The following is a 14,080-nucleotide window of genomic DNA, read 5'->3' as shown; positions in this document are numbered from 1 at the left end:
TGATTCCACCACCATCATCATCCTCCTCCTCACCTCATCAGCCTGAAACTCATCATCACTGACATGTCATCAGTTTTCATGCTCACACTTGATCAGGACCCTCATTTGCTTCTGCTTCCTGATTGGACAGCTTGGGAGTAGAGCAAAAACTCCTCCCAAAGGACTCTGTTAAAGAAGGCCCCTCTCTCTCTTCAAATCCCTAGCTTCCTTCAAAGCTCAGCTCAGGTGTCTCTTCCTAGGAAAACTTTCGTGATTGCCCCATTTTTAGGACATGCTCCCTCTTGAAATGACCTTATACTCCTTAATAAACATTTTATATTCATTTACTTACAAACATGTCATTTCTTCCAAGTCGAATGTTTGGTCTTTTTTTTTTTTAAAGCATGCTATTAGAAAAATTCTTATCCATCACATACACTTATAACTGTAAGATGTAATTTCATGCATTCTGAAAATTAATTAACACATCATCAGTTAGCTCCTTGAGGCCAAGAATAATTTCATTTTTGGCTTTCTACACCTAGGAATTAGTAAGTATTGAATAAAGAGTGGTTGAATTTAATTTAATTGAATCATATCATAATATGATATTTATGAAGTACTGTATGCTCTTAAATCATAAACTTCTTCCAGGGAAGCTAACACAAATACATAAATTACAGTGCCTAGTCTATGTTCATGTGTATGTACAAACTATATACTTATGATAAAAAAAATTAGCAATTGCATGTCACTTCTATTTTTAAAGATGCCTCATAATTATTTTATCCATCAGTCATTAAGCATTTATTAAACACCAGCTGTATACCTGCAAAGAAAAAAAAATCAATCTACTTTCAATGAGACTATATTCCATGATATAAAACAACATGTGCATCTATGAGTAAATGTACACTGTATACAATGTAATTGCAAAGTAATTGGGGTCTGGAGGTGGGGTGACACTAGGTAGCTGGGATGGTTAGGAAAGGCAAGAATGTGACAGTCGACCTCAATTTTGAAGGGAATTAAGTTCCAAGGGGCAGAGGGAATGTGGTCCTGAATTCTAGGAATGAGGGACAGCCTGGCCAAGAATGTAGGGACCAGAGATGGAACAGAGCATAAGAAAAACATCAAAGAGCCCAGTTTGTCTGGAGCATTGAATGTTGTGAACTCTCCGTTCTTCCTAGCTTGTTTCATCAATGAATTGAAGTTAATTTGCCTGTACAAAGATTCCTTTTGACCTTATAGGCCTTTGGCACTCAAAAAGAGTCCACATGTAAAACGTGTTGGTCTTCGTGTGGATGAATGGACATTAACAGATGGTTGTATTTGTCTCTTTCAGTGTGTGGGGACATCCATGGACAATTCTTTGACTTGATGAAACTCTTTGAAGTGGGAGGCTCTCCGGCCAATACACGATACCTCTTCTTGGGGGATTACGTGGACAGAGGGTACTTCAGTATTGAAGTAAGTTTCAGTTATCTTTGTTGCTTGGACTTCCAGAGAACCGGCAGCAATCCCCACAGTTAGACAATGGAGGGATTCCCACCTAACTGTCGCTTAATCTTGAAATGAGAGCTTTTCACAGTAGGCCTTCCTTCCACTTGGTGTTCTTTCTAAAAAGCTACTGAAAAAAGAGACCTATCTTGACTTTCCTGTAGTTCTTCACCTCAAAGGCTCCCTAATGTAAAAGCACATTAAGGAAAGGGCAGCAGATAGATATTCCACCTTTGCTACAAACACATTTTCAAATTTACTTAAAGGCTATTTTGCTTCTCATTAAGTTATTTTCTTTTCTATTATTGCTTTAACATACTATTGGAAGTCTAAATAATGCCATAATAATATTATATTTTATAAAACATTATATATAATATATAAATTATATGTGAATATATAATTTAATATATTGGGTTTTTTTATATTTTTTGCAATGACTCTATCTTTAAAGTTTTGTTTAACCTTGTATGAATATTCTGTCAGTCAATAAATATTTATTAAGCTCCTACTATGTGTCAGGCACTGTGCTAAGCACTGGGGATACAAAATGTGGCAAAAGGTAGCCCCTACTCTCAAGGCACTCGAAGTGGAAGGAAGGAGCTCACAATCTAATATTCGCTCATAGAATCTCTCACCTTTTGTCCTTTTGTTTTCACTCAGCAGGAGTGACATGCTTTAGTGGGTAGTTTATCACCTCCATCCATGTCCTAAGTCTGCAATAATACACAGGATCCATGATTCTGTATTAAATGAAATAAACACGCTACTGGAAAGAGGACTGTCTTGGGTGGCAGGACCTTGGTTTAAGTCCTGTCTCTGGTGATTATTACCTGTGTAACATTGGGCAAATCATATAGCCTCCTTTTGGCCTCAGTTTCTTCATCTGTAAAATGAAAGGATTGGATAAGATGATGTCTGAAAGTCCTTCTAGCTCTTGATTGGCCATATTTGGTAAAGTAGTTATATGCACTGACGGATATGCCTTACAAATTGGGGGTCAATGGGCCATCTTAATGCAATAAGAAGAGTACAGTTGTATTTGTGTGTGTGTGTGTGTGTGTGTGTGTGTGTGTGTGCGCATTTACAGTTGGTATATTCTTTTCTTCAGGGGTACTTGTTAATAAACAAAGGTGTCAAACTCACATCCAAGCAGCAAGTGGTCCACATAATTCCCCAGTGGAACAAAATCAGATTAAAATATAATTGGGAAATGTTTAACAAAACAAATAAAAATGCAATACAACATAAGGTTAATTTGTAGTTTTCTAAGTCAATATGCAGAGGCAGGGATCTCTTTCTATTTGAGCTTGCTACCACTGGACTAGTAGAGTACTTTGAAAAATTCATTAAAACAAAATGTTTTAACTACGTTTGGAGACATATCCCTACCTAATCACCTTCCTAGATTGAATAGTAACATGTTAGGGAATATTTTATTTAAAATCACTTGAATATAAGGTATTTTTAAAGTTAATATTAATTCAAGGTTATTACCTATCTTTATGTAGGCTTTACAGAGAATATTAAAGTTTTTAAAGGAGTTATTCTTCATTGGGAGTGAAAATTGATTTTATAAAAGTATCATACTTTTACCACTTCGTTATTTTATTTTATTTTAGGATTCTTTGTTCATCTTTGCAAAATTTCCTTTGAAGGCCATATCTTTCTTAACTGGGCCATTAGGGTATTTAAAAAATGAAAAATTGTTTAAAAAAAACTAAAACAACACTATTCTATTCATTTAGTTAAGCAATTAATTGAGCAGCTTTCTATGTACAAGGTGCTGTGCAAGGAGCTATGGTTTTGGAGTAATACAAAGATATAGAACACATTGTACCTACTTTAGGAACGCACAGGTTAATGCAGAGACAAAGCATGTAAGGCAAAGTTAAGTAATTCTATGATTCATTACCAAGGGGTGGAGCCAATAAGTTTTCAGGATCTGTTGGGGGAACTAGGTAGGTCAAGTGTGCAAGGCTTTGATTTGAAAATCTTGTTTTAAATAAATAGCCTTTATGGGGTTTTTACAATTTTAATTAATTATTTTTTAAATTGATGAGTATTTGTCTTCACTTCCTACCTGCCCCAAATGAAAAAAAAAAGAAAGAAACCCTTGTAAGAAATATGCATAGTCAAGCAAAACAAATTCCCACAAGAAAAAAAAAAAAAAACTCCATGGACTTTAAATGAGGACGTAAGGATACTGCATAATGGAGGAAGTGGGAAGAGCCCAGAGATGGGATTCACCTGGAGTATTGCCTTTCAGCTCCAATTTCGTCACCTGCTAGTTATTTGGCTCTGGGGAGATCATTTTATCGCTCTGGGCCTCGGTTTATTCATCTGAAAAGCAAAGTAATAGATAAGATATGTTGACTGTGCTCTGATGACTGTGCCCTCGGGGCCATCCTCCTTTATAGGAGATATAACCAAGACTTTCCAAGGATACCTTAATCATCATGGACTTCCCTTTCCCTTTCTAGAGAACTACCCCTCCCCCTAGGGAGGATAGAATTAAGCCCTACCACAGGGCAAAAAAATACTTCAGGAAGGGACACATTCAATCAACTAGCCTTCATTAAGACCCTATTATAGGGGCAGCTAGGTGGTCTAGTGGATAGAGCACTTGCTCTGAAGTCAGGAGGATCTGAGTTCAAATCCAGACTCAGACCAAACACTTGACACTTACTAGCTGTGTGGCCCTGGGCAAGTCACTTAACCCCAACTGTCTTAAAAAAAAAAAAATAAAGACCCTGTTATGTACCAAACACTATGCTAGACATTGAGGATACAAACAAAAATAATAAAATAACACCTGCTTTCAAGGACTTACCAACATTCAGAAAGAACACACTTTCTTTTTCTTTTCTTTTTTAATTTTTAGGCAATTGAGGGTAAGTGACTTGCCTAGAGTCACACAGCTAGTAAGTGTCAGGTGTTTGGTTTGAGGCCGTATTTGAACTCAGGTCCTCCTGACGTCAGGGCCGACGCTCTATCCGTTGCGCCACCTAGCTGCCCCAGAACACACTCTCTTTTAGCTGTCTGATTATTGGCACATTATTGACACGGATGCATCCCCCTTTGGCAAGAGGAGAGGCACTAAATTGTACATAAGGATCCCATAGGGATCAGCTTAAAAAGGCACAGATTAATATCATCTGTGTTTTATCATATTCTGATTTATTTCATTAAATATTTCCCCAATTACATTTTAACCTGGTTTGGTGAACTGCATACATCCTGTGGACATTGTGTTCAACATGTCATTTCCAGTACTAGGCGACTTAGCTGAGTTTTATTCTCGCTCTCTACTAGCAACCAAAACTGTCTAAAAGAATCTAAATTAGCTAGCTGGGTTATTTGCCAGCAGTAACACCTCCTCCTCCTTAAATATTCCTGCTAACACCACCCTCACATGATAATAATAGTAGCACAACCCAGTTGTGACCAGCTCTCTCTCTCTCTCTCTCTCTCTCTCCCCCCCCCCGTCTCTGACTCTGTCTCTCTCTCCCTCTCTCTCTGTTATGTATGAACATATATATGTGTGTGTGTGTTTGTACATATCTATATGTGTGTGTATCTATATCTATCTATATCACTATTCACAATATACTTACTTCAACTTGTACTAGTTTTTAGATACTCTATAGTATTAAGAAACGCTTTTCAGGAACTTTTGTCCTAAACGAATCAGTAAGTTGCCACCTTCGACTTTTATATTCTCATAAGCAAAAGTACAGGTAGATGCTTCATAATACGTTTGATTCATCTCTCAACAAATCTCAGAGGTCTCCTGAGGGAGCTTTAGGTTTTCCAGCTTGGTTTTCCCCAGGACTAAAAAGGAACACATTTGAATGGAATTGTCCTGGAAGTTTAGGACGTGGCTTCACGGCCACAGAAGATGTGACTCTTACAGAGCCTGTCTCGTGTGTGTTTTTTTTTTTTCAGCATGAGTCACATGTGGACAACGTATGGTGAATGAGGGGAGGTTTTGACAGTGTATTCTGAATTCTCTAGACTCTTTGATTGTTAGCCAAGATCAGGACTCATTTTCTTGGGAATTATCCAGAATAAACTAGATTGCTGAAGAAAGAGATTTTGTTCATTAGGATAAATATGTGTGATAGTTGTAGCAGTAGCATTAACGTTAAGAGGTGTCCTAATCCATTTGAGCTTGGGTGTGTATTTTGGCTTGGTTCAGAATTGCAAATAGAGGTGTACCCACCAGGAGCAACTCCATGACTGCTTAAGTTTCCAAATGGAATTCATTGACTTTTCTTATCCTATCTGCCTCTAAATTGCCTCTGGCTTAAGAGTAAGCTGATTCTGTGGCAGCCTTTGCAGTCTCCAGCCAGATCCAAGCTCTCAGGGATATAAGCTAAGCTAGAAGCTTCATCCACGTTTAATCAGTGAAGGTTGTTTTATTTATTGGTCATGAAGTCACACAGACTGGAGTGGGACATGATGTAGAAGCCTCATCAGGTGATGTTCTGTGGTTCTGCCGGAGAACATCAGACAGTTGGGCACGACGAGTTACACGAGAAGATGAGGTGATGGCAGGAATGCAGGCAAAGACCTGCTGGGCCAGTTGTCAATAGGATTCTGTTATCTTACTTCTTCCGGATTTTATCCATGCTCCCCAAGTGAGGGAATATCTCTGAGAATACAAAGCCAACATTTCCCCGTTCAGTTTTTCTTTTACCACCTGGCATTTCTAGGGATGAAACCCAGCCACACTTCCTATAGCACTCATAGCATCGGGAGTTATTTGGGGATAGCCTTGTTAAAATATTGTGTTTTCATCATTTAAACAGAAGCATATCCTTTCTTTCCTTAATAGCACTAGATTTCAAGTCAGGCACCCTTGGTTGAAATTTCAGTTCTAGCCCTCCCTTCTCGTGTGCCTCTGGGCAAGTCACTTAATTTCTCAGGACCTCAATTTCTTTCTCTACAAATGAAAGAGCTGGGATTAATGAAGCCTAGCTCTAAATCCATAATCCTATTGTGGCCCTCACTGCCTTGTGTTATCCCCTCTTCCAAGATCATTTAAAGTTGGAAATAAAACTTATGCTGGCTGGAATAGAATTCTTTGGCATGTTATGACCTGAGTCCTAAAGAGGGGCTAAGTCTTAAAAGAGACAGCTTCACTTCTCCTTGGCTGGAAGAGAAGCTATTAAAAGAGATGGTAAGAAACTCCAGGAAAGAAAACTGGGCAAGCATGTGGAATTTGGCTATGGTTTCTCTTGAGTGCAAGGGAACTACTAGAAAAGAGGAAGAAGGGCCAGGGTGGCCCCTCCTGCTGCCATGGCAGCACAGGCAAAAAGAGGTGATGATGGAACCTCAGCATTTCCAAGTTTGAACTGACTTCGTGGCCCAACACAGGAGGTGGGGTGGGGAGGGGAGTTGTTTTCAGTTTAACTAGCTCGGCTAGGTATTGCAGTGGAAGGAGTGGATGGTCTGATGAATTTGGAGTCAGGAAGGCATGAGTTAAAACCTGGCCTTGGTTCCGCATTGTCCCAGTTTCCTCCTCTTTGAAATGGGGATTGTACCTACCTGGGGTTGTTGCAAAGCGAGAATAAAACGACTATCTCAGACCAGACATTTGACATTTACTAACAGTGTGACCCTGGGCAAGTCACTTAACTCCGATTGCCTCGCCAAAAATAAAAAATAAAATAAAATAAATAGGAAAAAAAAAGAATAAAATGAGAGATTTGTAAAGTGCTTTGTGAATCTCTAAGCACTATGTAATTGTTAGGTATTATTACTGTTTGCACACTGGTGTGTGTAGTTGAGTCTGCAGGAATCTGGGCTAGCCCAGAGGCAAAAGCTCTAAGGAGGGGTGCGGCTGCCAGAGAACTTGGCCAAAGATTTCATAAAAGATGTGCATGGGTTCCCTCCTTTCTCTTCACTGCCCAAGATGATAGACATTGAAGCCCAAGTATTTCTGTTCTTTATACTTGTTCATAATTCCTGATTTAATTATTGCTTTTAAGCCCGTCTTACTCTAGGTTTGTGAATAAAGAGTTGCAATGGAGAAAAACAGAGACTGGTCTTGCTCTACCGGTCAAAGTGAATCACTGGTAAATCTGGATTCTAACCGATGCCTCAGAAACAATAAGTCAAAGAATGATACTAATTTATTGATTTTAATAAAGATCCTTGAGTGAGTAAAACTGGGTCCAGGCAAAAGCATGTCAATCACCAGAGTTAAGGGCAGTGATTAGAGATTAATTTATCCTTACTGGAAGGAAGGAGGAAGTATCTGGAACAGACTAGTGGTGCCCACATTCTCAGGGTGAGGGCTAGACAAGGGAGTGAGTAGCCCTCTTTTGTTTAACCAAATGTCCAAATGCTCACAGAAAGTACACAGGCTACAATATAACCCAGCAATCCCTTTGCTCCCATATTTCCCAGCCTCAGTTGTTTGGTTGCCTGAATGATTTTTTTTCTCTCACTTTCATAATGACTGTGGCATCCATGGCTGGTGGAGACTTCATAACTCTTATTTCCCAGTATATCTGTGATTTCATCTATATAGTTATTACCTCTAGTCATGCAGATCACAACCCATCCATACCTCCCCATACTGGGTCACTCTTGTTCATAGAGGCTGACTACTTTGAAAATGACCAAATTATTATCGCCTGCAAGATCCCTTACCTCAAAATCCAGAAAATCCCCATGATGTTCTTACACACTTGTTTCACCCTGTAGGAGTGTCAGAACTTGAGACGGAAAAGTAGCTGCCCACAAAAAAAAAAATGTTGTCACTGGCAACAAATTCACAGCAGATGTCAAGGAGAGAATTCTGGCATGCCGTCTACCCTCTAAATCTTATTCTTGCCCATAGACTTAACATACCATTCCTGCAGTACTGGCTGTGTTTGAGATTCTAGGCTATGTTTGGGAAGTGATTTTATTATTATTATTATTTTTTTTTTTGATACTGACAAGAAGAAAAATGAAATAAAAAAACAGTTATTTTAGCCTCATGGTGCCATAAGCAAAAGTTTTGGGGGTAAATTATATATTTTTAAATATTCCACATTAAAAGAAACAAAAATAATAATAAAGAAGAGGTTATGTGAGTTGTCTATTCAGAATAAAAAAAGGGCAATATCAGAACATTTGTAGAGAGTATTTCCATGTGAGACTTCAGGAAACCAGCTATGAAAGTGTTATAGTAATTAAGCCTAGAGGTGATAAAGGCATATGATAATGTCAAAACAGGATGTTAAACCAGCCTGTGAATTTTCAACAGATGGCAAAAAAAAAAAAATGTGATGCTTAGAATGTGATTTCTCTAGTAACATTTGACAAAAGTTTAAGAAGCCCCTAGTCAAGATTTTGGTAGGGGGAGAGGTTGCAAGTTTAGCTTCAGAAGAAGTTGTGATATTTCAGACTAAACCATATTTTTTTTTCTTCCTTTGGGTTTTATAAGTAGATGACAAAGAGCATAGCTATTTAAAGATTTCAACACAAAAGAAAAAAAACACTTAATTTCAACCCCCAGTTTGGGCCTCTACAATTGCAGCACACAAAATTTTGAACTGCAGAAGTTCCCCTCACTGATATTAATAACAGTTTATAAATATCCATATTGAGATGTGATCTACCAACCCTGTGAAATACCACCAAGGCCTTTATTAAACCATGTGCACAAATACCAAGCCGGACACATGGCAAGCAATCAGAAGGATGCTTAGACCACAATCAGGGTGAGGCCCACTAAGATGAAAAGAGTCATTTGTACGTAGCAGTATTTACAATGACTATATCAGCTAACCAAAATACAGACTACTTGGACTTACTTTGCAGAATGAACATTTGTCACAAATAGTGAAATTAATTCACATTGAGATCAATGAATAGTGACTAGCAAATTAATTCAACATGTGTACCTCCTTTTATTGTCAACTGTGATCATTGTTTGTTTCAACCATTTCTCCCTCTCTATGAGAGGTAATAGGATTGAATTACACATATATGCATGAATTACTGGGGGCTCAGTCATAATATGTTTATATAATGACTGTTTCCAATCAATGCATGAATATTCTGTAAGTTAAAAATACTATTTCATTGAATTGTTCCCTGTTGGCAAATTGACTCCCAAAATTGAGACTGGCTTATGATGTTCTAAATTGGATATTTGTGTTATTCATTCATTTATTTATTTATTTATTTTGGCATGAAATTAGTTATCATTTGCCTTGAACACTTTGTTACCAAAATGCTTCTGAGGCATCAAACAGAAGTAGCTCATCACAATGTACTGTGAGCCTAGGAAGACCTATGTGTAAGCCTTGCCTCTGATGCATACTGGCTGTGTGACCTTGGGCAATAATTTAACCCACTCAGTACTCCAGGAAACTCTAAAATTACTAGTTGCACATGACTTGCTGATAGGAATTTCCCTATACCAAAGCCTCTCTCTGCCTTCTCCCAATGGCTTAACACTCCCCAATGCTGCTGAAGCAGACTCAAAGGTAATTGGGAAATATTTAACAAAATAAATAAAAATGCAATAAAATATAGATAATGTTAATTTATTGTTTTCTAAGCTAATATAGGACATATAAGAACCCTTATGTTCAGTTTGGTGGTTCCTCTCTTTCTATTTGAGTTTGACACTATTGATCTACACCAATAAAATGGTAGGCCTAGACCAAAAAAATCAGTTATCATGAAAAATTGAAAACCTAGGGAGAGATCATCCAGGGTAGAAGCATAGCCCATACTCTGACCCTGTCAAAGAGTTTGCCATCCTGTCCATTCTACTTTGCAAATATGCCCTTCCTCCCTGCTTTTCCCTTCCTGTAGCTGACTTATTTTTCAGCTTTGTAATATTATCTCTCTTGATCATGTGGACTTCATTTTTTTTTGTCAATCATATCCCTTCTCAACCTTAAACTTTCCAGAGTGAAAAATTGTAATTTCCCCCTCTATTGTTCTTCAAAACACCTTCTCCCTCCATGGCCCACATCCCAATAATGATCTTGATGACTTTTGCCTCTCTGGACATCTTCTAGTCTTTGGATGTTATGACCCAAACTGTCCATTGCACTCAGTAGTTTGGGTGCAGATTCATGAGGGTTGGACAATATCTTTTTAGTTTTGTTGTTAGTATGTTTTCTAATGATTTCCAAAACATTCTGCTGATCAATTTGACCACAACAGGACATTTGGTTTGATATATATATGCATAACACACAATATGGGGGAAAGGAGTAAAAATCAAAGAATACGTGCTCCTTGAGGGTAGGAATGATTTTGTCTTTGTATCCCAAGTGCCTAGCATAGTACCTAGAACACAGTGGGCATTTACTAAATGCTTATTGACTCATTAAATATACAGGCTATGATGGAACAAAAATATGTATTATTTCATCATTTGTTTTGTTTTTCAGTGTGTGCTGTATCTATGGGCCTTGAAAATTCTTTACCCCAAAACACTGTTTTTACTTCGTGGAAACCATGAATGTAGACATTTAACAGAGTATTTCACATTTAAACAAGAATGTAAGTATATCTCAAGTTTGTTACTATGAACAGTAAATGTTACAAATGAGCATTCCCTAAGCTTTTTATGTCCTGTTTTCTACATCAAAAAAGTATAACTAAATAGAAAAGAAAATGAAGTAGGAAGTGAGATCATATCTGAATTTTCGTGGCCATATGGATGTGTTTGTATGTATAAGGAAGGAGGAAAGGAAAGAAGGATGTAGTAAATGCCCACTATGTTCCAGGCCCTGCACTAAGCCCTTTACAAAGCTCTCATTTGATCTTGACAACAACCCTGAAAGGGAGGTGCTATTCTTATCCCCATTTTACGTTTGGGGAAACTGGCAAACAGAGGTTAAGTGACAGGCCTGGGGTAAAACAGTAAGTGTCTGAGGCTGGATTTGAACTTAGGTCTTCCTGACTCCAAGTCTAGTACTCTCTCCCTACAAGAAGCAAAAAGGATTCCTGAGGTAAAGGAAAAAGAGCATAAGAAAGAAAGGAAGAGCAGGGGTGAGAAAGAGAAGAAGCAGAAGGTGGAAGGAGAAGAATGAAGAACAGATCAAGGGGGAAGAGTAAGAAGAGAGAAAACGGAAGAAAGGAGGAAAGGGAGGAAGAGGGAAAGAAGAAAGAGGAGAAGGAGGAGAAAGGTGCAAATATTCATGAATGAATAATGACCACCAAGAGGGCTACTACAATTAACATTTCTACTATTAAGTTATTGCAAAGAAGTGCTAGAATTTAGGAAGTGCACAGTTTTGTATTCTCAATGCGACATCAAAAGTAAAAAGCATCGAAGCATGAATGATTTGTTATATATTCATATATATCTGATTTTTACATTCTCAAAGGTAAAATAAAGTATTCAGAAAGAGTATATGATGCCTGCATGGACGCCTTTGACTGCCTTCCCTTGGCTGCCCTGATGAATCAGCAGTTCCTGTGTGTACATGGTGGCTTATCGCCAGAGATCAACACCTTAGATGATATCAGAAAAGTAAGTCGAGTTCCCAAACCCAACCTTTCAGCACATCCACTTACCAATGAGCAGATTCAAATCTCCTCCACATTTAGCTATTTGCGGACATATCATCTTGATGTTAATATGAAGTTAGTTTTAAACATTGTCATTTTTAGTCTCCAAAGAAGAAGACAGTCATTTTGTCATTTGGGTTGCTTTACATTTGTTTTTCTTATAGCAAAAGTATTGGGAGTTCATACTTACCACCTGAAAATGGTTATGTTTACCAGACTTCAATGAGTTATTGCAGCCTTTGACTCCCAAAATATATGCCTTATTCATTTTTCTTTGGCACACTCCATTCCTTGTTTATTCATTGAGTGGAAATTCTGCATTGCCTTGGAGAAGAAATCAAAATCATTTGTTTTAAAGCAAGCAGGCCACAGGCATGCCTCCTTAACCTACTATCTATGACATTTTAACGTGGTATGACAAGTTTGTTTTTTTTTTATGAAGATGATTTTTTGGTTATATTTGCATAAATAGGCAGAATAAAGTGGACTTTTAAGAGATATTCGTGTACTTTATTTAACCAAAGCTTATTAATGTTGCTGTTTAAAGAAAAGATAGTTAACTTAATGAGGAAAAGGCATTATATCCCTCTGTATCAAAATCTGAGATCTCATGACTTGAAGAGTTTTTTTTTTTTTTTAGGTAATTGGGGTTAACTGACTTTCTCAGGGTCACACAGCTAGTAAGTGTCAAGTGTTTGGTCTGAGGCCAGATTTGAACTCAGGTCCTCCTGACTTCAGGTACTCTATCCACTATGCCATCTACCTGCCCCTTGAAAAGATTTTTAATGATAAAATAGAGTTTTCCCTTTTTCTCTAGAATAACCCTGAACGCGCTGTGCTTTCAGAATCCCAAAATAATGAGGGGCAACGAACCAAAGCGTTCTATTCTTTCTGACAATAATAAAGAGAATTATGAATGTAGTTCCAGTGGGACATTTAAATGATAATGATAAATCCATAGTATTTCAATGATGCCTTAAGGTTTGCAAAGCACTTTCCACATGTCATCTCATTTGCTTCTCATAAACAACCCTGTAAGCTTTTTGTTGTTCAGTCATTTCCAACTTTTTATGACCCCATTTGGGGTGTTCTTGGCAGAGACATGGGAGTGGTTTACCATTTCCTTCTCCAGCTCATTTTATAGTTGAGGAAACTTAAGGCAAACAGGGTTAAGTGACTTGCCCAGGGTCACACAGCTAGCAAGTATCTGAGACCAGATTCGAACTCACTGAAGATGTCTTCCTGATTCCAACCCTAGTGCTCTATCCACTGCAGTGCCACCTAGCTGCCCTATAAAGTAGGGACTATTATTATCCCTCCTTTTACAGGTGAGAAAATTGAGGCCAAGAAAGATAAAGTTAGTATGCCCAACTCCAAGTGCAGCTCTTTATACCCTGCACCACCAAGATAATGCTAATCGTATCATTTATATGTTTGATCATTCCCACAATCCTGTTAGGTAGTACGGTATGTATAATATTATTTTTATATTATAATACAATATTATTATATTTTTGCAATATTATCTTTTTTACTGAACAAGTGAATTGAAGCCCAGAGAAGATGGGTCGACTTGCCTAAAATCTTAAGAGGGTGAACAAATACTAAAACATGGGCCATTTGATGTCTACTTCATTGCTGTTTCATATACCAGGCCCAGGCATAGATGAGTGTTACATTTTAACTACCCACATTTTTATCATATTTCTTTAGTGTTTGTGGAATAATAGATATAACCTTTTGGTGGGATCCCTTGGGTGTTGGCTTTGTAAGAAGTCTCTGAGTGGCAGGCAGATGAGCACTAGAGTCAGAGGAAGGTCCTGGGGGCAGATCCTGCCTCTGCCAGTTATTACTTATGTGACCTTGGATAGGTCCTTTTAACTTCTGTAAGTTTCAATTTCCATGGTTGGACTGGATGACCTCTGGGGCCCCTTCTAGTTTTGGATCTATGGTACTAAGGCAAGGCAGCTAGGTGGCTCAGTGGGTAGAGCACTGGCCCTTTAGTCAAGAAGACCTGAGTTCAAATTTGACCTCAGACACTTACTATCCTTGTGAGCTAGGC

General features: G+C 38.1%; 1 protein-coding gene across 1 annotated transcript in view; it reads left to right on the top strand.

Moving 5' to 3' along the window:
• Positions 1 to 14,080, top strand: part of PPP3CA (protein phosphatase 3 catalytic subunit alpha) — a 381,077-nt gene that overhangs the window by 282,217 nt on the left and 84,780 nt on the right. The window contains exons 3-5 of the mRNA XM_027853359.1: positions 1,325 to 1,449; positions 10,893 to 11,004; positions 11,835 to 11,980. Coding sequence (XP_027709160.1) covers positions 1,325 to 1,449; positions 10,893 to 11,004; positions 11,835 to 11,980 — 383 coding nt within the window. The remainder of the gene's footprint in view (positions 1 to 1,324; positions 1,450 to 10,892; positions 11,005 to 11,834; positions 11,981 to 14,080) is intronic.

The sequence above is a fragment of the Vombatus ursinus genome, unplaced genomic scaffold (assembly GCF_900497805.2).
Source record: "Vombatus ursinus unplaced genomic scaffold, bare-nosed wombat genome assembly UNPS02009975.1, whole genome shotgun sequence".
Lineage (NCBI taxonomy): Eukaryota > Metazoa > Chordata > Mammalia > Diprotodontia > Vombatidae > Vombatus > Vombatus ursinus.
This window is presented reverse-complemented; position numbering and strand designations above follow the sequence as displayed.